We start from the raw sequence: 23,145 nt of genomic DNA on the forward strand, positions 1-23,145 counted from the left end.
TCTGCTGAAGTTAGAGATTTTATTAGTCTTTTCACTTAAGAAATGATTGATTTTCTCATATTACTGGGATAAAATCTAGCCTGTAATATGTAAGTCGTGAACTCATCTGTCTTCACGTTCTGCACCATGGTACTGCTAGAACTAATGGTAATAATAATATACTTCTATCTTCTTTGGATCAGAGGAGCTTACTCCAGTGATTTTTCATTAGCAGTAGCAGAGCAGTTCTGCAATCGCCTCTTCCCTCGCTGTCTGATGCTGCCGGCCACACGGTGTTTCACCAAGCACAGTGCAGCAGGCATTGGCTTCGTGCAGTGCTCATTTCCCCGTGATGAAGCTTGGTGCATCCTCGTCACTCCCACTAACTCCTCCAAGCACAAAAACACCTAGTAAAACACCCAATGAAAAGAAAACATGTCTCCAAACTGCCCAAAATGGGCAGCAGATGCCAGAGCTGGGAATATACACAAGGCCAGCGGATGCACCTGCTAACAAAGGGACACCGGGGACATTATGAGGAGGATAAATAGGTGCATGTTGCACTCTAGACTAAATCTGTCCAAGGAAAAGCATATGAGAAACTCTGTCCTGTATCTCCATGTGGACACATCCCTGAGAGTAGCCCTGATCTGAGTAGCTGCAGGACATTCGAGTTGCTGCACTCGTCTCTGGGTCCTTCATCCACCAACACAGGACCCAGGTTGGTGGTGGAGCCTGCCTGTGTGACAGGAAATCTCTGGAGATTCCCATGGGGGTAGTATTTCACTGGGAAGGACTTTAGCTGTCGTCAGTTGTACAACTCATCTTTGAGCCCTGAAGTTCACTTCCTAAGTAAAATATGACACCTGATTTTGAAGTTTTTATGGCCCATTCCAATGTGCTACACATCAAGGCAATGAGAGCCATCACAGTACAGCAGGAGGTCCCTGAGCTCTCTCTTTTTAGCCTCTGAATATAATTTAAGTTCTTATGAGGCAATTCATATCCAAATCTTATTAGAAGTGCAAGGTCCTTTTATTTCCTCCGTGTATTCCGCACACAGAGAGCTGGTGCTATGGTTCATTTTATTTCTCTGCTTTCTGTGTTTTAATAACCATCCTCTCAGTCCCATTTGCCTCTGACTGGGTGGAGGAGATGGCGAGGTGTGAGCCTGGACAGCATAATCCTGTACCGCTCACAGAGAAATTCTGGTAACAAAATGTGTAGAGAATATGGGATTGAAGTAAAGATATGAAAGATCACTTAAAGTTATAAAATCCAGTATATTGTGCACCTATCAGATACCTGGATACACCCTGAAAAGGCTGTATTTTCAGGAAAAAATGTGTGAAAATAATTTTTGAAAGTGATAAAGTTACTTCTGACAAAAAATATTTCAGAAGTGCAAATCCAATAGACATGTAGAGCCCTGGGGCTACAAGGCAATGAGGGTTTTCTGTCTTTCATAGTGTTTAAAGGAGAAACAGGCTTACGTTGTACCAGGACACAAAAACCTCTGGTGACACTGAGTGTTCTTCTGTCATTGGTGTGTCGAAAGCCCTGAGAAGATGACACGGGATTTCAAGACCCAAAGACCAGCACTTGGCCTTCTATTTGGCCCTGCAGCTGAGCTCGTTGCAGACAGCGTGATCGTTCCTCCAACCACAGATGGAGGACCAGGAACCGGATTAAGATGTGACCATGAACAACTTCCATGAGCCACTGTGTCACCGCTTCAAAACCAGAAGATTTTTTCCCTACGTTAAGCAAACTCAGAGCATCTGACAGCTCCATCAGTGGCTTCCTGAGATTTGTGCAAAGCCTGGCACGTTTTGTAAGTCTTGATTAAAAGTCAAGAAGGGATTTAGTTACATTTCAACATTATTTCTTTAACCGATACTCACATTTCCTATGATTTCATTAAACTAATGTGTTACAGTTTCTAGGGGGATTCCCACAGTGCAGATATTAGGAGACATAGCGGCATGCGCTTCTTATGAGCCAAGAAACAGGCAAATTAAAATCTGTCTGCGCTGGACTCCACAGTCCCCCTAGCAGAGCCGAGGAGATAAAATTGAAATAAACAGGATTAAACACGAGGGAATTTCCCTGTCCTTTTGGCTGTTTCATTTTTCCTGCGTGAAGGCAGCATTCCTGTCACTGGCATCTCCCTCAGCTCCTGCCCCTGTGCCAGCTGCTTCCAGGAGCTGGGAGCTTTGGAGCCTGGGAGGTCCGTTGTGGTGGCCACACGTGTGTTGGATAGCTCTTCACCATGCTGGTTCCTCTCTTGGGGACGAAATGGGCTGTTTCAGACCTCCTGTGCACTTGCAACGCTCAGCAATCCTCTTTCTGACTGTTTTTGAACCAACTGCAAAACTCCCTTGACATCCAGCCTGAGTTTTGACCCTAGCAACCGCCACATATGTTCTCCTGATGCTCTGAGCACCCAGGAGCCAAACAGAATCATTAAAAAGAGGAAGACAGCATTGGCATGGGTTTTTATAAATACCTTTGAGGAACTGGCTGTCCCAGGTGATGCTTGGCAAGGGGCAGGGATGCAGGACACACTGCTTTACCAGTGAATTGAAAGCAGAGTCTCCCGGGCTGGTCTGTAGAAGCACCAAGGGATGCTGCTGAAGCCTGTGCCCACAGAACTGGACTATTAGACAATAATGTTAACAATAATTCAGCATTAAAGGCAATTCCCCACGCAGCAATGCTAAGCAGAGGGTCTACCTGCAGCACAAGGCCACCACATCCCTGGAAAGGCAGCTCTAATTTGTTTTCCTTTTATTATTATTTATGTTTTTAAATTTTTAATTAATTTCTGTTTTCAGGAGGGTTGAAGTTGGTTTAGCTCCGTGCAGATCCAAGTGCAACGTCTGGCTGCTCTCTCACCTCCAAGATGGGTGATTGTGGTCAGACCTGGTTCAGCTGCTGTTCAAGTCAAGGCTCTTGCAAATTAAAAAAATAATAATAATACTAATGTTGTGTTTGCAGCAGAGAGACTTAGGCAAAGGCATTCACACTGGGGAAACAGAAGGAACCACTTTAGATATTGGCTACAGCTATTTAGCATAACTGTTAAACATTTCTGATCAAAGCAGTGCCAAAGACCTCAGCAAGCGGATCCTACCCCAAACTCCAAATGCTTCAGAGCATCAGCCCTGCTCCGGCAGCTCTGTTTTGCAAGTAAAAAATTAAAAAAAAAAAAAAGGAGAGAGACTCTGAAAATGAAACATTTCCATTTCTTTCTTTCAAAAGAGCTCTTTGTTTTTGAGTATATTTACTTTGCTTTACTACTTCTCATGTAGCTGTGAAAAATTAAACACTTGAAAGCAGAGTGAAACATATAAATTAAGCTAAATGTTTTGATTAACTCAAAACAGATGATGTTTCCTTTTCTGAATAATTTCAAAAGTAAACTTAACAAAAACAATTTCTTATGCAAGAAGCCTCTTTAAAAGGCTTGCATTTCTGTTAGGTGGATTGGTGCCAGCGTATTATTCTTTTAATGTTAAAATTTAGCGAAACATGATTCTCTCCCATCCTTCTTCATAGCCTCTTATATACCAGAACTGCTGTTTGTTCTGGGAATTTCTTAGATGAGATATAAAAACTATATTTAAATTACAGTGTCTACATTCATATTTCTGATCTTCAAAGGAGAGGTGAATCAGGAGTGGGACAAATTCAGTTCTCCCTTACTCTTACATCATTAATGTCAGGATTTCTGCATAAAAATAATTTGGCATTGAAAGAAAAAAAGATATATATTGCAATTAGCATGGGAGACTTGTTCTCTTGATCAGTAGATTTTCCACCAGTGAGGGCACCTCTGTCATGCAGCTACATTAGGAACATTGAGCATAAAACAAAGGAGGGGAAAAATGAAATACTCAGCCTTTCCTTCTCTGAAGGTTTTAGTGAGTTGTTTTATTGAGTCTGCCTTTCTGTTACTGCAGCAAATTGTAAAACATATTCACAGGGAGCAAAGAGAGCTAATATTGTCCCACAGGCAGCCCTGGCTGTCTGGGGACCAGTGGTGTGGAGCGACACAATGTCCATCTGCAGCTGGAGACCAACACTTTCTTGGGGGTTACACTACTCACCCAAAGCCAATCTTTCTCCCTGACCTGTTGCAAGAACATCCATGTCTCAGTTTTCACATGGTAGGAAGAGGATGCCTGGAAAGTGTCTGGGGATAACCCTATCCCTGATGGTTCTCCTTCACCACACCTGTACTCCTACTTAACCAGTATCATCAGAAAGGAGAGAAAATGCACATTAGAGAAAAGGGTAGAGTGGACATCTTTTGAGTATGAGATGACATACAGCCTCTCTGCAGGATGCAAGAGGGAAGAAAAGAGAGAACATCAAGTTTCCTAGAGGATCAGCCCTGACTACATCCCAATTTTACTGTCAGGTTTCCAAGAGTTCTGCAGGATCATGTTTCCAAAGCAAAGACAGAATGAGGCTGGCTTGCCAACCCACATGTGGATCCAACCCTCAAGCCAATTCACCATGTCCACCAAAAAGGCCCAAGCTAATCCCGTGGACCCCAGAGAGTCGATATGGAGATCAGCCTGCAGACCAGAGCAGACATGACTTGTCAAGTGCCAGCAGATGCTCCAAGTTCTGGCAAAACAGAAATTTTGGAATTAAAAGCACAGGGACTGTTCAGGTCCACTGATGAGCATGGTAGGAGCAGAGACAAAAAATCCTCTATGCATCAGAGACATTCTGTCTTAAATTTCTGCCTCAGGGCCTTCTGAACATTTTGTATCTTCTCTGTGATCACTGTGTCACTGAGGTGATCTCCGAACTTCTGTTTCAACAGTACCCGAATGATTTTGATGCATCGTTCATCCATCATGGGCTTTGCCTCTCGGAAAGTATTGCCCCTCCGCCCCGTGATGGAGTGGCTCTGGATATAGTCAGATGTGAAGAGCTTGTAGAGCAGTGTCTTGCAGGCTGTGCTGATTTTCTGGTCAAAGCGAATTGCCTCTTTGAGCTGCTCCTTCGTGTAGCCGTTGAAGAGCTCCACCACCTCGCACAGCTGTTGGTGAGGTTCCTCCTGGAAGGACAGGGATTCCAGCCTCTGCACCTTCTTCCTCAGAGCAAGGACATCCTGTTGGAGGTCCAAGACAATCCTCTCCAGCTGCTCAATCTTCTCTGCCCTGAAAAATTAAGCCCAGGCTACAACATGCATTGAGGCAGGAGCACCCCCCAGCCTCTTAACGAGTGCTATTAAGGATGCAGCACATCCATGGAGATGTGTTTCGTGCCCCCTGCCAGCAAGGACAACCCTTGTTGGGCCATGCCTGGGTGAGGAGCAAGGCAAGGGAGAGGAATGACAGGGTCTGACATTTTTAGACACTCAGAGGCCAACCCTCAAGCCTCCCTTTGCGATACACGCACACAGTCTTTGATGCCTGGGAGAGTTTGTTAGGTTTTGGGGCTTTTTTTCCCCTCTTTTAAGGAAAGACCTAAGCATTGTCTTTCAGGTCGCAGGAAGCAGGTATTTGTGGTACAAAAATGGGGCATGCAGCAAATGACAGTGCATTTTTGGCACCCATTTCTCATGAGCCTTGTGATTTCTACAGTATTTTAAAGCCTGCTTGCAGGCTCCAAGCCCTGCAACTGGAAAGAAATATCCGTCTCTGATTCTGTAGAGATTCAGCAGCTCTTAATTTTAAAGTTACAACATTTTGCCACTGTAGTATCAATGTTTTTTTTTTTCCCTGTAGTAAGGAGGAGAATACTGTTAAGAACAAGTGCCTTCTTTTGCTAATTACCTCTCCATTTCACCAGGAACAAATTTCTTCTGAACTCTCTCAAAGTTATCTGCCTCCTGCAAAGCTTCTAGCTCTCGTTCTTCACAACTGGAACAAACAAACAAGCTAAAAGGTGCTGCAACAAGTAGCTTCATGCTCATATTCATCCCTGCTGGGATTGGTCTGGAATTCAAAGGCTGACAGCAGAGTCAACTCTGGTTTCACTTACAGCAAGAAAGAAGGGGATGGAAAGGAGATGACGGAGAGGAGATGACAATGGTTCTACATGTGGGCAACCTCCTATGCACCCGTGGGGTGCACGGAGGTATGGGAGGACTTCACTGTACTCCACAACTCTCTCATTCACCCAACCAAGGGAGCAGGACTGCAGAACAGTGGGGAATCTGCTTGCTTGGCAGCATAGGTGTACCCAGTTACCCCTGTTATCTTCTGCACTTCAGCTTTGTGTCTACAGAAACCTCTTTTTCAGGGTTAGCACCGTGGCACTAAAGTTACCAGGCTCAACAGCACAACATTGCACCCGACACTCAGGGTCCTCGCTGTGCTTGAGGGTATTACCTGCTCAGAGGGACATGCTGCTGGCACTGAGACAAGGCACCATCCGATTTCCTCTTCACTGCCAGGGCCACATAATCTAGAGGAAAGAATAAGGAGATAAGCTCAGAGCGAGCTGCTGAGGTGATCGCACAAATCCCTCTGTCTCCGCTTATCTCAGCACTGCTGCTAGATAGTGTAGAAACACATTATTGCCTTCGCACAGCAGAGTGATCCAGGCATGCTTTCCAGGACTGAAGAGGGATTTTGTTATTAGAAAAATGTGGTATCTCAAGAGCTTCTTGGCTTTCTATCATAAAAAGCATAGTAGGTAAGGCGGGAAGAATGAACCTGTCTCTGGACACGGTTGTGTTAATCAGCAGGGACATAATAAAACTGTATGTTACTATAATTGCATTTAGCATGCGCACGAGTGGGTGGAAAAGCAGGCAAGCAATGAGGCAAATCTGAGGAGGCTTGGCTAGCTAAAGCACGAGGTTTTGGGGTGTTTCAGTGTTATTCAGGCAGGCTGGATGGGTTTTTTTTTAGCTTTAGAATAGGAGAGAGAATTGGTGTCTGGTATGTACAGATAGAGTATCCAACCACTTAGGCATCTCCCTTTAAGCAGCCTCCCTGGAGAAGACCTCTCATGTGGGAAGGACCAGAGAATGTGATCCCTAACCTGTGCATCCCTGCGAGAAGACACCAGAGCCCTGGAGTGGAACAGACCCTCCTATGTGAGCTCCCATCCCAATCTCCGTGGCTCGGAGCAACGTGGCAAGAGTTAGAAGCATCTACGCTCACATTCAGTCTAACTTTTCCCGACCTCCAGTACCTCTGGTGGCCATGCCAGGCCTGTCCTCCTCACTCTGGGAAGTCCCTGGCACCACCAGGTTCACCAAAGTGGGTGATGGGTTGAAGACGCTGGCAGGATGGTGGGAAGCTCCCAGCGAGCAGGGACTTCCCACCGCACTGCCCGGGACACGTCGCTCCTTGATGACTGAGGAGCCACCTGTGTCACGAGGTTGGCCTGCTTCGAGGTAGGTCCTGTCACCATGGTATTTCCTGGACGTGTTTCCTGGGGTCCACTTTGGGAAGGTTTTCCTTGATTTTTTGGATGGGGGTGGCATCATGCTATGGATGGCAGGTTCTTCTTCTGAAAGCAAAGTCAAGGGTCAAGCTGCTGTAAGGGGGAAGAGTGTCCCACACAGTGGTCCTCACCCTGAGCACAGGGATGCAGATCCATGACAGAATTACCATGCACCCAGCTTCCGCGCATTTAGAAAAACCAGTTTAGGTAGGAAGGCTCAACCTTCAACTGTGTTCTTCCCAGAAACTACTCCCGTTTGGAGCTGTATCAAAGGCTCCAAAGCAAAGACGCTACTCACTCCACTTCTCCAGAAGCTGTCTGTCTTCCAGGAGCCTTTTCTCTAAAATATCTTTATGCTCTGTGAGAAGAGAGGACTTGTCAGCATAGAACTTGCTTTCTAGAGCTTGCCCCCCAAGCGCCCAAGGGGCGAGCCCAGCCTGGACCAGGGTGCCTCACCGCTTATGCCCTCCACGATGCCCCAGTAGAGGCCACTGAAGCCGGGGCAGCGGGCCAGCACCTGCTCGCCCTCCGTGTACAGGTGGAAGGGCTTCCGCGGCTCCTTGATGTTCTCCATGTTGATGACGCGGCTGCCATCGGGCCAGCGCATGAGGACGTAGAGCTTGGCGGACATCGGAGCTGTTCCACCTGGAGCAGGGATAATGACAATGGACAGGCCAGCAAAAGACATGAGTGACAACAGGTTACCAAGAGAGGTTGTGGAATCTCCTTCTCTGGAGATCTTCAAAACCCGCTTGGACGTGCTCTAGGTGACCCTGTGTGTGCAGGGGGGTTGGACTAGGTGATCTCTAGAGGTCCCTTCCAACCTTAAGGATTCTATGATTCTATGACCAGCATAACTTCTGCCCACTTCCTGGTGACAGCTGTTTTAAACCCGCTATTTTCATTCGTTTTGAAAGGAAAAAATAAAAGTACTTCCAAGCACTGCCTGCTACAGCTGGGAAAATTAACAAACAGCTAATTACATGCAGTGGGAGTGAGGATAGACCCTGCGTGGAGACACACGGGTTCCTCTGAGCTGACTGCGCTGCGCCTATGGCAATTCCTATGGGATTGAATCTGTACAGTGCTAGAGCTGCTAGGAAAAAGGTGCTAGGAAAAGGAGAAGGGCAAGTTACCTCCGTTTGATGCATGGGGAAACTGAGGCATGGAATGGTGAAACAGCCGTGCAACTCTGCTCATGCACCTCCCGAAACCCCCTCCCGCTGTCTCCGACCCGCGCCCTGCTCCCTCCGCGCCGTTTCCCGTGGCCGGGATGCACTCCGAGGTGCGTTTTTCCCGGGAAGCGCCACGCTAAGCGTGTCCTGTTCTCCCCACAGCTGCAGGATGCTGCTCTGCCTGCAGCCCCGGAGGTTGCAGCCGAGACGCCTCCCTCCCCGCAACGCAGGACGGGTTCCCCGCTCTGCATCACACATCTCCACAGCCCAAGCAGCAAAGAGCCCAAGCCCCCCACCAGTAACTCTGAGATGCTTTCCCTCCTCTAACATTTAAGGAAAAATCAGCAACCCTGCAGGATGCCCCCTCTGGCCCCACTCGCTTAGTTAAGGCGGGCACCCAGACTGCCCGAATGCACTGTCAGAAAAAGAGAGAGAAAGAGCAAAATTGTGAGCTCCTTCCTTGCCTGCTTAGCCCTTCTCCGGTTGCTGGGGCTCGCGAAGCGTCTCCTGGGTATCCCGGTCCTGCTGCCCGCACCACGGCAGGAGGTGACCGCCCGTTCCTCTTGCCTGGGCTCTGTCCCTTTGCCACCGCTCCTGCTCGGGGTTCCTTTGTCTGTCTTGGCAAGCTCCCACCTGCTGCCCCCCTGGAAGAAAAAAAAAAAAAAAAAAAAAAGATAAGCCTCTTGGCTTTCTTGATTTTCCCCCAATTGCTTCGTTTCAGCTTTAGGATTCCTCTTATTTTTTCATATACGCATATGGATTCTTGTTTTTTCCTTAGCTCATCTCAGGGCTGTTTCTTAGAGAAAGGGAGAGCAGAAGAGAAGAGGAAAAAAAAAAAAAAGCTTTGGGTTTTTTGGAGCATGAATAAACCTTGCATTTCCATGAGTTATTCATGAATAATTCATGAAAATGCATGATTAATTCAGGTTCATGAATTATTCAGGAATAATTCTCGAACATTCCTGGTTAATTCATGCTCACACAGTGAGTGAGTCAGGCTCCAGGGCTCGGCGAGACAAGGAAGGGAGGCTGTGAGACGCCTGCCTTGCACCTTTCCCATTCACTGCATTTCCAAAGGAAATGTTCCCCAGGCCCTTTGCAAAAGGCAGCTTAGAGGGGAGGACTGAGTCACCTGCAGCCTTTGGAGCAACTGTTCGGAATGCAAGGAAAGAGTGAAAAAGGGGGGAAAAAAAAAAAAGAGCTAACTTGCACCTGGCCCTGCCAGCAGGAGCCCAAATGCAAAGCACCTCGCTTGTGTTTTGCAGCTCAGGCGAGCACCAGCGTGCTGCAATTAGCCAAGCCGTGCCCTGGTGCCCATGCCAGCCTGTTCCTTGGGCCACCACAGCCCGGCTTTGGCCACCTGCATGTCCCCAGAGCAGCACTGCTGAACCTCCCAGAGCTGGTTATGTGGAGCATCCCATGGATGATGCTTGTGTGAAGGTGGATGAAGCGCATCGAGTGCGAGCAGGATGCAAGCAGGGTGCGAGCAGGGCACCTGCACCCAGCAAAGGCTCCTCTGCTCCCCCAGCTCGAGGGTGATGCCCCAGCGAGTGTGGGAATGGCAGATCTGACCAGCAAAGTCATTAGAATGGATCTAGGGTAACATTTTGCAGCCGCCCGTGCGACAAACACCACGGCACAAGTCACTGCTTGTACTGCAGAGCGACCACCTGGTGGCATTTTGCATTTTTAATTTCAGCAAGTACAATTCCCACCTCTGCTTACCGTAGGAGGAAGAGCAAAATATGATCTTGGCTAATGAGGCTGGAATTAACTGCATTTTAATTAAGGACCTCTCTTTTTCCTAAGAGGTTAGAAATATGTGAAATTACTCAGAAACAGGGAGTCAAGCAGCAATTCCCTGTCGGCCATCAGCCAGGTTTGTGCAGGCAAGTCCTACTGACTGCTGGTTGTTAAATGTGTTTTCTAGATCATGTTGTGTGGCAGCACCCATAAAACAGTGGGAAAATCAGAGCCCCAGTGTACAAGGCATCCAACCAACTTCAGGGCAAAGGCCAGAGCAAACTTCCCAGTGATTTCATTTAATTCACAGTCTAAAGCCCCCAGTAGGAACTGGAAGGACGAGGCTTCTGCAGGATACAGCAGATTGCCTCTGATCCAGAAACTGTTGGACATCTCCATTTTCCAGCCTGCACCAGATCAATTTACCACCACAAGTGACATCTGCCAGCGATGCGTTATTATTTCTTTAGCCATCCACTCACATGCTATAAAACAGCCCCGCAAAGTGCTGTATCCATAGGGAAAATACCCATGCGACTGGTCCCCAGGTGTTGCACGCTGGTCACAGAGGTGGCAAGCTCTCTTGCATGGGCTGCTACCGGCTTTCTCTGGTCACGAGAGTCGACATGTGCCATGGGGCAAGGAGATGCCCAGGGAACTGGCCTGATCTTTGCAATCTGTGTCCTGTCACCCATGGGACTCCTGGGCATTCCTCACCTGCTGTTAACCCACACAGTGACCAAAAGCCATGTTATTTCTTCACTTTTATTGCCTCAGCTTCACTGTAGGAGAAAAAAAAAATCTTCCCTCTTATCTTGCCGTTCAAAAACACTTTCCTTTTTCACACTTTCCAGTTCCCACCGCTTTGCAACACCCCCTCTCTGAACTGCTTGTATTGAACTGACCTTCGCACTCGACAACATCTGTCTCCTTATCTGCTTGGCTGGCTGGTTTCTTGGGTTTCTTTTATGAGCTTGTCAGGGAGACAGCATACGTGCAGATAGCCAAAAAAAATCTGCTGGAAAAAAAATATATAGATTTTAAACACCCACATACACCTTTTTTGATGCTTTCAAGCATAATGGTGATGAAGGACCATAAAGGAGAAAGTCATAACAAACGGTCCTGTGGGGGAAGAAATAATGCTGCAAAAAAAGCATTAATGCAGGAAATTCCCCCTGGAGCTTTGCATTCACTTCATTGCACCCCTTCAGAGAGGCCAAATGCAGCTCCTTGCACGGGGATTATCAGCTCTCGGTCAAACCACATGGATGTTGCATTGCCAACCTTCTCACTGGGTGCAAGAAGGAAATGCAAAACCCTGGCAAACAGCTTGCAGCATCGTGACGCACAAATCAGTTAAATTAAATGAAATTGTCCTTGACCAGCTGCCTCTCAGTGCCTCGTTTCATATCAGTGGCATTAGCAAATCATCGCTGGTGTGAATAGACCTGTCAAACTGATGGTTCTGCGTGCTGTGGGGAGCAATTACCAGTCCTGCCTACTCACAGTAACATTATTTTGGTACTTGGGTACTTAAAAAGTGCAAACATATTCCTTTTAATTTGCTAAACTGTCAAATTCACTCCGCGCAAGACACAAGCTTATCTCCACCTTCAGCTCAGCCTATGGTTCGTAACGTGAAAAGGTCCTTTCTCTTTTTTCCTCCGGGAAAAAGGGAATTGATTTTTTTTTTTTTTTTTTAGTGTGAGTAAATTGACAAGTTGACCAAAAAAAATCCACTGCTTGTCACATCGAAAGCTGGTTCAATAGTCCCTGTTACTCCAGTAACAGAGATCAAGGATGAGCGAATTAGTACAACAGGAAGCAGTAGATGCAATCCAGCTCACTCAAAGGAGCTTGGATCACCACCAAACTTCAAGAACTTTCTGGTGCTGCTTCATGAACCCCAACCACATGTTGGAACTGGGATCAATCCACCACTAGGTACTAGTTGCATCCATCAGTGCTCAAGTCAACCTGGACCTCATCAGCCTGGAGTGAGGACTCTTGGCCTCCCATCAACCAAATGCTAGGTTAAAAAGATCTGCTCCAATGACTCTGAAAAATACCATGCTAAGATTTTTTTCTTCAATATTTCTCAACTCATAATTCTTACTGCAAAAGTTTATTTAGGCAGTGCAAGTTGTTCAAAAGCAGGACGCTCTTGTGCATTTTGGTAAGAAGTTTTTTGAAGACTGAGGATAATGGAGAGATTTCACCCATTCTCACAAATATTTCAGCATCCTGTTGCTTCAGAATTCCCATTTTTATCTCCTGCTGTCTGTTACCTGCTGGATTACCTCATTTTGCTGGCGACTGTCATTCTCATGTGCCATTTGTTGAGCCCAAAGCTGAGGGAGGACCGACATACTAATTTTTCAGGACTGGAGGAGATCTTGCTTGCTCAGGTTGGAAGCAAGATACTTTGCTTTGCAAAGCCACCCCACATGGTATCACGGATACATCTGTGACTCAAAGAAATCAGCCTATTGCCTGCCCTTGAATAAAGTGAGAGCTGATCCTGCAAGTAACATTGTGGCACAGGAAACACAAATAGATGGTTATTAGATCTCTGCTTCTGGAGAGATTGTGCCTTGTTTTTCAGATAAGATTAAGAGCTCAATTACAGTACAGAAAGGGTCTTTCATTAAAAATTCTCCCATTAAATAGCATGTAGAACAAATTACAAATCTTTTGAGGAGCACCTCTGTGCCACACTGCTAGGTAGGAAGGCCCATCAGAGGGAGCGTCAGATGCTCTACCATCCTTCCAAAGAAACGAGCCTCACGCATCTCATCTAAGGAGGGAGCCCAGCTTTTTGAGGAAAACACACCAATAGACACCTATCTGGAGCATCCAATGCTTTGAACATATCTCTTCCAGTGATGGAGAGGAACAGTATACACAAACACCTACTTGTGCTTGCCGTCACGGAGGTGAAGCCTGGCACAGCTTAGCTGGGTTCATCTAGCTTGAAGAAAGGCTAGAAGATCCATCCCAGGTAGGAAAGATGAGATGTTTCACAGCATTTCAATGTTCTAGGTGGCAGAAGGGACATGGCAATAAGTTGAAGCCCCCACATAGGAAAGGATGGGTGCCAACCAGCTCAAGAGTCTCAGCCACAGAGTTGTCACTGCTTTTTTTTCCTTCTGTGATTCTGTTCTCTTGAAATAGGTTATGTTTAATTACCAGAGGCAGTTAGCTAATTGAATTGTATTTAAATGGTAGTGAAAAAACACTATTCCTAGCTGAAACACAAAACCAGGACTCACTGAAGTTCCCTTTGAAAAACATATAAAAGCAAAAAAAAAATCCTAAGAACTAATAATCTACTGGGGAAAACATGGGGAAAACAGTCACATGATAGGGAAGAAACACAAACTTCTTCAGCTGGTTTCACCATTCAGGCAACTGTCACCACCCTCAAGCAACAAAATTGCAATTTTTGTACCTGGAAATCCTTTGAATACCTCAAAAATCTTTCTCAGGACATTGTGCCATGCAGAACGATCTATGAAGGATTGATATTTTCATCTGGGAGAGAATGAGAGCAGTAGAAAAATATGATTGCAGTTTCTCAAAAGCACTCTCTTCTCCAGTCCTAACTTAATTGGGATAATTCATAAGGCATGAGGAAGACCTCAGCAGGCAAGAGTGTTCATAACAAAATATTAGCAAGCATGCAGGAGGAGTAAGAGAAAATATGGCTGAATATATCCTGATGCTGTTTGCTGGGCTGCCTTGATGACGAGCACATGGTGCAGTGAGTCATTGGCACCTGGCTCAAGGACGTGGGTGGCAGAACTGAAAAGTCCATTGAGAATCAATAAAAATAATTAAAAGCAGGTGGAAGAGATGGTGACAGGTAGGACTTAGAGAAGAATGAAGCTGAAAAGGCTAATCATATAATAATTGGTGTAGTGAAGACAAAATAGATGCTGCTATTCATCATTTATCAAAAGAATGACAGACCATTCAAAAGGCTATAGATTGAATCTTAGCAGCAAACAGTGCTGAAATCAACTAACAATTATAACTGAAAAAATAACTTTCAGAGCATCTTTGAACCAAAACTCAATCAATACAGAGACAATAGTCTAGTCTTTATGGAGATAACAATATGCCACTTGTCCTGGGACGGAAAAGGATGCCGGGCCACAGCTTCAGGGCTGTAGGAACCAGCAACTGGGTAAAATAGAGACAATAGAAAATCCAAGATATCGCCATGGTCTTGTGTGCCCAGCTCAGCTTCAGCCCCTTTGCAATGACAGAGCCATCAGGAGCTGCAGATCACAGGCCCCATTCATCAGCACATGGCCAGGTTTCCTCAACTTCTGACATTGCCCGGCTCAAAAGAGGTGGCAAAACAGCTGGTCACGTCTGTCCTTAAGTCTGCTTTGTCCATCTGACAGGGTCACAGGCACTGGGGTGGCATCACACATGCAAGAAAAGCCTTGGACAAGGTTGTTTGTTAGCAGAACAACCCTTGAGGCTGCTTTTTACAAAAGGAAAGCAGCTCCAGCTCTTCCAGGGCACCCAAAAACGAGGGCTTTGGCAAAGAACAGCCCGGCTACAGGACAGGGATGAGACACTCATCTTTCAATTTATCTTTTTGATTATTCCATTTATCTTTTCAATTCCCTCCAGAATTGAGGGGAAAAGGATAGTCTACCATAGTTCAATTTAAAAAAGGTTTCTTTCACTAACCTGTTGCTTCTGAGAAGCAGAAGTTCAAGCTTTGTCTCTTTTCCACACAGGAGGCCAGCTAAAGACTTACACCTCTCCTCTCAAACCACGTTCTTCTCTAAGGACCTCTGTTATAGCCCATCCAGCATGTCACCTGCAATGAGAGATTTACAAAGAGGTGTCGTGGGAGGGTGGGATGCAACCACAGGAGGTTTTCAGGTCAAAACTGATTTGGGGCAAATGGAGGATAAATCCCAGCCAGGTGTGGACCCCACCTGCACATAACTGCAGCATCTCTCCTACAGAACAAGGCAGTTGCTGTCTGTGTTTCACTCAGCTCTGAGCTTCTCTGGGAAAATAAACAAAAAACCCCCCACACGCTGCAGAACAACCAGCAGGAGAAACCCACCATCGCAGCAGAGCAGCAGGCTGGGTTAAATTCTTCTCATTAGGTCATTAACTGCTGGTTTCATTAGGCTGCCTACAGACAAAATGTAATTGCTTGGTGGCTACTGCAGAGCAAATGGCCATTTCAGTTCATTAATGCTTTCACAGCTGTGGAGCCTGCCAGGGAAACTCGGTGAAACGTGCCTTGCAAAGTTTGCTCCTCTCCAAGAAGAAATTCCTTCTGCAAAAGCTGTTTTAATGCAGGCTCCCGGCTCAATCTCGAGTGTCTTGTAGTTCTTTAAAGGGTTCTGCCCCAAGCCTCTGCCTCCCAAATACAGACATTCCGCTTGGCTGGAGCCCTTAGGAAATCTGGGGAAACTATAAATTCTGGGTTCATTTTACAGAAGCCCAAGGCCATAAAAATCCTGAGCTCTGAGTTCTCTCAAACTGAAGACAAATGTATCTCTACGCATCTCTTTGGAAGTCACATCTACCAAGTCCTGTTTAGCAGGTGTCAGTTTTAAAGCTTAGCTTGCAATGAAAACACACCGTTAGTTTCATGTAGTTAATGCTCCCCTGAGCTGGCATAAGCTGTCATCATTCTGCTAAACCTCACAGCCCATCCATTCCCAATTCACTTTTCTTTTTAGTGGGTCCTAAGCACCATCCTCACTCCCCAACAGCTCGATGGCTCCTGTTTCACTCCCCATCGTGCAGACACACAGGGGAATGGGGCAAAGCAAACTGCAATGGGATCTCTATGCAGTTTCTGCAGAAGCTAATGGAGAAGATATTTCAGTGCATGCAATGCAGCTATTGCCTCAAAATAAAAGTTGCTTAAATTAGAATAAAAGTTCTGCCAGGAATCAGTATTCTTTTGCTTCACCCAAGCATTCCCTGAAATATCACTTTTTATATCATTTCTAGCATTCACGTTGTAGCTAATTCTTAAAAGAGCTGGATTGATAGTGCTGTTAATGATACTCTCTGGCATATTTTTTAATTTTCTTTTTCTTCACAGGTTCTTCAATAGCAGATAAACCAGGTTCCCTGCCCCTTTTATCTCCCACTTGATCCATTTATTGTCATCTTTCATGCCATGGCACATGGTGCCCACAGCAAAGCCAAGGTCAGTCAGATGCAAACGAGATATTTGAAAGCAAGGCATGTAGTGGTCCTGACTGCTTGATTAGTACAAAAGGAGCAAAAGGTCTTGGCTGTGCCTCATTTATTAAATCACTGTTGGTTGTGCAAGGAAAGTTAAGGACAGGACCATGACACTTCTGAGGCTGCCTTCCCCATGCCACCGTTACTGCCACCCAGACAGACACGTGGGTTACAAATATCCTCCTAGCCCGACTCCTGCCGCAACGAAAATGTTGCTTCTGCCCTCCAGAAAAAGAACTGCAGATTTTCATCACTTAGGCTTGGGATTTCCAGCTTCTCACAAACAGGGCAGAGAATATAAAGGTGAGCCTCAGATCCTCAGAAATATCAATAGAGATGATTTTTCCTCTGCAAGCCAAGTAGGTCTGCCTTTTTTGGACCTGTTTGCATTTCTGTGCAGTTGCTAGGACACATCTTGTGGAGGGTACCTATACGTATAGCCCTGCCACATCCCTGCCAGCTCCAACACAGACACCGTGCAGCTGGAGCAGACGCTGCCCCACTGGAAGAGACACGTTTGCATCTTGATGGAAGGAAGAACAAGTGCTCATCATCCTCCTGCTACCCAAGCCCTTTTTCCCAGTAAAGGGCTGAAGACCTTCAGTTTATCAGTTGGGATATCCAATCTGTCCCTTCCCTGATTCATTCCCTCCCATTCCCTTAATTTGTCTGCCCAAACAAGCTTGTCCATTTATCCCCAGAGAGCCACATAATGGTAGCCTTGTCCTTGCAAGGAGAGTCATCGTTTCATATCTCGAATCTCTGCCCCAAGACTCCATCCCCCTAAAGTGGTCCAGGGACTCAGTGTTGAGGAAGGGATTTAAGCATGATGATTTTGACCCAGCAAAGCTTCCTTGAGAAAGCGAGCTGCGATGAACAGTGGGGAGCAAATTAATCTTCACGTAGCAGGGGTGTAATAGCCATGTGACAGGCAGAAAGTTGAATTCAAAGAATGAAAGGAATACTAGAAAGAAAGCGGAAAAAACAGTAAGGAATAAAAGGTTAGAAAAATCCATCATCCCATCAGGTAGGAAAATGGAGGTAAACAGTTTAAAGAAACATATAAGTAATTTGGGGGAAAAAAAACAAGTAGCAAATAGCGAGCATGACAACCAGAGCAGAAACAAGCCCACGGAGATAGATAAGAGCTAAACAGTTGCTCCCCCACCACGCAGAGGCAACATGAGCTCCTGGTACAGGGGAATAAAAGGAAAAGAGATGCTGCAGGAAGAGGAAAAAATATGTCCACTCTTCCCAAGCATCTGATCCATTCCCTGCCCATGGCATTTTAATAACCCATTGCTTCTTGTATCACTAGATAGAAATCTGGGAGCATGAGATTAAAGCCTGCAAGAGGGCAGCTTTCCAGAAATGTCCCTGTAGATTATATGGGATGTCACCATGCACAACAGCAGGGTCACACCTGAGGGACAAGACAGCCCCGAGACAGCACAAAATGAGGAAAAAGAGGCTCAGGAAACACCAGCAACCTGCAAGGTGCTGCTCCAGGCCTGGCACCCACCTCCCGAGGCAGGGAAGGGAGAGCCAGCTGCAGCAACAGGATCCAAGCTACGGCAACGCACCATGCGGATGCATTTACAGAAGCTGGGCCTAATTACTCCAATAATTAGCACTCACAGTGGTGATTGCTTCCTTCCCTCATTCCAGGGATGCAGAGCTGCCTTCTCCAAGTCAACTTGCTTCTCCCCTTGGCAAGCGCTCCCAGGGCTGCGTCCTCCTCAGTGCACCCAAACCAAAGGCAGCGGGTTCATTTGCCACTAATTACGTTGATTAACTTCCCTGGGCACCATGTTCAAGGGCCTCGGAGTGCCTTGGGCTGCGATGGACTGCACAGAGAAAAAGCACAGGGAAAAAGCAATGCCAAGCAGAGCCTGCAGATAAAATTGCTCTGTTTTGCCTATTGAGTGCACCAGGCGCTCTCCCACCGACTGCTGAAAACATCCCTTTGTTTGTGAGCTATTGAAATCACTTAGTGTTCAGGGCAGCGCGTATCCATGCAAAATTAAATGGGATATTTGCAATTCCCCTTGTGCAGGTGTGCATCCAAATGGAAAAATAAAAGACCTTCTTCTCCTTATTCCCAGGCCTAAAGTCACTCCAAACCTAGTAACAGCTCTTTCCATTGAATATCCTAATTTCACAAGGAAAGGAACCCACCAAGCCCCTCTTTTTCCTTTGCATCCAGCTCTTCAAAAATCAACAAGAGCTCCTCAGAAAGGGCTGCTACCAGCTCACCTTATTTGTCTGTGCTTGGGGGAACCATTTCTGTGGGGTGTTGTTGTTTTTGTTGTCTGAAGCAGTTTATTTTTACAGCCGGCTGAGGCTGCTTAAAATAGCCCAGCTAGGTAGCAAGGCACCAGAGATGCAAAACTCGCTCGTACGCACCCAGAGTTTCTTTTGTTGGAGGCCTCGAACCCCACCGCTCTGGAGGGAATAAATAGATGTTACTAATCCAGCTTCTAAAATAGAAAACTTTCAAGCTGACGCTATTCTAAGATTAGAAAAGAAAAGCCAATTTAATCAAACCTCTGCTATTTTCTCTTCTTTCTTTTTTTCTACTTCACAGTTTAAGGAGGAAGGGAGGAGAGGGAGGGTGTTTTGGGAACAGTGTTTTCAAACCTCTAAAAATAAAATCAAATTGCTCCATCGCACAAGGGGCTGTCAGACCCACAGGCACCAGCCCCAGATGCACCCGCTCAGCTGGCACCCAGACCCCAGCCATTGTGGTGGGACCATCACACCAGAGCACCCACCACAGCAGCAGCGACTCCTCCACCACAAAATTCAAGTTTGCAGCCCAAAAACCTTCTGTATCGAGTCAGAACCAGCCTTAAGCCTCTGCTGGAAGATGCATCGCTGTGCCCTGACGGCGGCTCCGCAGCCAGGAGGGCTTCGCTCTCTGCTTGCTCCACGTTGCTCGGAGCACGGCAGGATCGCATCCGTCCTTCCCTGTCTGTGCCGCCACTAATTGACAGGTATAAAGCAGGAAAACCATTCATGAGCAGCGATGAATTATTTAATCGTTGTTTTTGTTGCTGCCACTGAGAAAACGCGCTGGCGCTCCTGATGTGCTACCCGGGCTCTGATTTTTTTTTTTTTTTTTTGGTCCTCGTTTGCATTCCACGGAGGTTCAGAGCAGATTATTTACCGGCTTCAAACGCGTTACCTTTTGCTCTGATGAGTGGATGGAGAAGAATTCAATTAATTGTAACGAGATGCAAAAGTCACAGCCCGCGAGCAGCCTGCAAAGCAGCCAGGCAGAGCAGGGGTCCACGAACCACCAGCTCGGAGCCCTCCATCCCTGGCATCCACAGGGATCTTGGGTGATGTTTGTCCTCACCAAGGCCTGGCCGAAGGGCACAGGTGCCTGGGACGCTGGGATGGGACCCCACGTGATAGCACTAATAAATACAGCACTCCTGCATAGGAAAGCAAACACAAACCTGTTTTAATGGCCCTTGAAATTGGATGAGAGACATCAGATACATGGAATTAGAAGGCAGCAGAAATCACAGCCCCCAGTATGAGAGAAATTAAATATATGGAATTAGAAGCCAGGAGAAATGACAGCCTCCAGTCTGTGATCTGTGAACGCGTCTTCAGGTTCATCCCACAAATATAAACCCCTGGTCTCATATTCTGCATTTTCCTGCCTGTCCACATGGGTTTTACCTTGGCCCTCATCCTGCATGCTCAGGAAATGGGGCTGGGAGCTTGCCAATAGAGATGTTCATTTTTTCCCTATCCTAAGGGAAAAGCAAAGCATTCTTGAATCTGCTCTTCTAGGGTGATGCAGGTATTAATGATGGTATAGACCAAAAAAAAAAAAAAAAAAACACTCCATTAAAGTTTAAGTCCAACATGGGTGAGATCTGAGTGCATCCTGTGTGGTCCACTCCTCCCTGGATCCACTTTGCTGGCTGCAGGATGCACATGCAGGAGGCCACAGGCTTTTAGAAGAAAAACACTGTTAAATAATTAATATTATGGAATGAAACAAAAAGAAAAAAAAAAAAAAAAAAAAAAAGAAACCTCCCTCTGCTCTCTGCCTTGTTCCTGATTTGCAAACACCTGATTCTTGCTCACTGACGGGAAGCTTTGATGTCACCAGGCCAATGGGTCAGCCGTGGTTCCCAGCTTCCCAAGGGAGCTGTGACCAGAACTGCTGCGAGGCCGAAGATCAGCGGGATCCAGGTCTCGAAGATGCATCGTCGCTTCTCGCTGAGCCAGAAGCGCCTGTGAATCCTCGCTTGCCTGAACAGGACTCAGGTTCGTACAAGTGACAGTGAAGTAAAACCGCAGTGTAAGAATATATTTTTCCTAAGAGCAGCATCATCCATATGCATGAATAATTACATAGATGAATAAGTGAAGTAAAGGAATACAAGCGCTCTGCTGTTCACAAACAAACAAATACGACGTTGTTTGAGGGAGAAAAGTCTTGCAGCAACCAGAGAACCTTCGGTGAAGACCCAAATCCATGAGCTGGGAAGGTTTTTCCTGGACTAGGGGTGGCCATGGATGGAGATGCCAGAGTTCACCTCCCACCGTGCTCGATGCTGCACAAGGAAGGAGGTCCCCACACATATCTCTCTTTTTTCGCAGGGCAAAATTGGAACCAATGTGACAGACCAAAAATAAACAAATAAATAAAAGCAGGAAGAAAAATGAGGCAATGTTAACGAGCTCCACCACGAGGAGGGACAGATCTTCCTACCAGCTGCTGCGCAGTTTTTATTGATTTTAGCTGTCCCGGCAGAGACAAATCCAAGTGCAATGCTCCCATTTCTCTGGTGAATCTGCACTTTGCAGCTGATTCTATTTGTCATCTTCCCGCTCGCTTTCCTTGGATCCAATCTGTTGCCCTTCTGCCTGAGAAGAAACGAATTTCTCCTCTTTCTGGTTAACTTCGCAGTTTTGCAAATTCTCCTCCTTTTGATCAACAGTTTGGAGCCCAGGATGCAGCAGGAAGCAAGAACGGAGTTTTTCAAATGCAAGAGGCTGCTGGATTCATCCCCCAAGGCTGCTAAGCCTAAAGGCAACTTGAGGTACCTTCCGCGATGAACATACCTTGCAAGGGTTTGCACCTGCAAAACGATGCTTTTTTACCCCAGTATAACACTGATTATTAATTAATACATTGCTGAGCTGCTGAGTGCTTTCTGGAGCATCTCTTTTGGCAGTCCATTATGCAGTTCATTCTGTAGTCTTTCTTGAGTATTTTTCTATGCTTTTGCTTGGTTATTGCTGCTGCTGCCTCCATGTGTGGGTTCCAGCATATTTAGCCCAATTTCTTCACCCTGTGCAGTCCAACAGCTGTGTTTTCAGTTTGTTGGCAAATACTCCCCGTTGTATCCCGGAGCCCGTGCTCGAGCTGGCTGCGTAGGAAGCAGCGGATCTTCCTCTAAATACACTGGAGCACAATCCAAAATTTAGAAATGCTAAAATAAGGTTTTCCGCTGCTGACAGAGTTACAGTCCAGGACCGGGCAGGATCCTGCAGGAGGAATCTGTGCCCACAAGGCAAAGGAAGGTTTTCCAAATAGCCAAAATAACCAAACCCTTACCATGGCAAAGGAAACCCTTATCTGAAAGCCAATGAGAGAGTCTCTTTAGAGAAGCAAAGATATGGAGTGAAAAAAAAATCTGTTTAAAATCACCACTTCGCCTGGTTTTCTCATCTGACTTTACGATGCAGAAGAGTCTGCTGAGATCAGAGCCAACTCACTCAGAGAGAGCACCCAAAAACCACTGGGCTCATCCAGTTGGATTTGATGGATGAGCCAGAATGAATCTCCAAGCGCCCATGGCCAAAGCAGTTGGGCTCCCATCTGCCCAAAGATCCCATCCCTCCTCAGCCAGCAGCTTCGAGAAATCAGCTTTAACAGGCTGTAAGGAGACATCATTAACGGGAGCCAACCTGGAAAGACTCTATTTGATACAAAGAGAAAAACAGGGAGCTGATTTTTATATATATATATTATATATATATAGAGAGAGAGATAGCACGCATAGAAGAAAAAATATGGTCATTTGGCATCTAGAAATTATCCTGCACCCATCCTGACAAAGCGGGATCCCTTCAGCACAGGCGGTTTGGCTGCGCCAGGACATGAGCAGGGAATCCCTTATCCCCAGGATGGGATCCTGGCACATTGTGCAGGTGTTCCAGATTTCCCCAAAATAAGCATTTTTCTCCCCTTTATATTCAGACTTGCAATCAGCTACATTTTAGTGCTGCAGAAATTCAGAGAGCAAAGCAATAATCAGGTTTAGGCATAAGGAGATGCCCCAGTTTTGGGGCATATTCAGCTGCTATTGTAGTGCTGAATTTTTAAAGCAAACTGCAGCTGAGAGGAGAGACATTTTACAAATAAAAACCGCAAATAAACCTGGCTTTGGGGAAACAGGCAGCGCAGAAGAACAGGCACAGAGAAAAGTGATCCGACATGTGTGTCCAAAACCCCAATAAATCTAGAATTTTGCCATTCATTATCCCCCATGACCTCTCCCATGAAACCACAGAGAACTGCCTCATCAGCTCTAAACTCATGCAAAACAAC

The 23,145-nt window shown here is 46.3% G+C and overlaps 1 protein-coding gene across 3 annotated transcripts; it reads right to left on the reverse strand.

Annotated features, from left to right (window-relative positions):
- Positions 1-4,703: 4,703 nt before the first annotated feature.
- Positions 4,704-8,032, reverse strand: LOC104569159 (uncharacterized). Of its 3 annotated transcripts, none has more exons than XM_088528014.1 (6): positions 7,858-8,032; positions 7,700-7,759; positions 7,147-7,467; positions 6,336-6,411; positions 5,778-5,864; positions 4,704-5,159 (listed from the first exon to the last, which is right to left on the reverse strand). In XM_088528014.1, the coding sequence occupies exons 1-6, from the start codon at positions 8,030-8,032 to the stop codon at positions 4,712-4,714; spliced, it is 1,167 nt and encodes a 388-aa protein (XP_088384140.1). In that variant the 3' UTR covers positions 4,704-4,711. The 3 variants fall into 3 exon arrangements, with proteins under 3 accessions (XP_088384140.1, XP_088384132.1, XP_088384146.1); XM_088528006.1 differs by having other exon boundaries at positions 5,778-5,912; XM_088528020.1 differs by lacking the exon at positions 5,778-5,864.
- Positions 8,033-23,145: the final 15,113 nt, after the last annotated feature.

The sequence above is a fragment of the Tinamus guttatus genome, unplaced genomic scaffold (assembly GCF_059628265.1).
Source record: "Tinamus guttatus ecotype Peru unplaced genomic scaffold, ASM5962826v1 Tinamus_guttatus_pri_ptg000027l, whole genome shotgun sequence".
Lineage (NCBI taxonomy): Eukaryota > Metazoa > Chordata > Aves > Tinamiformes > Tinamidae > Tinamus > Tinamus guttatus.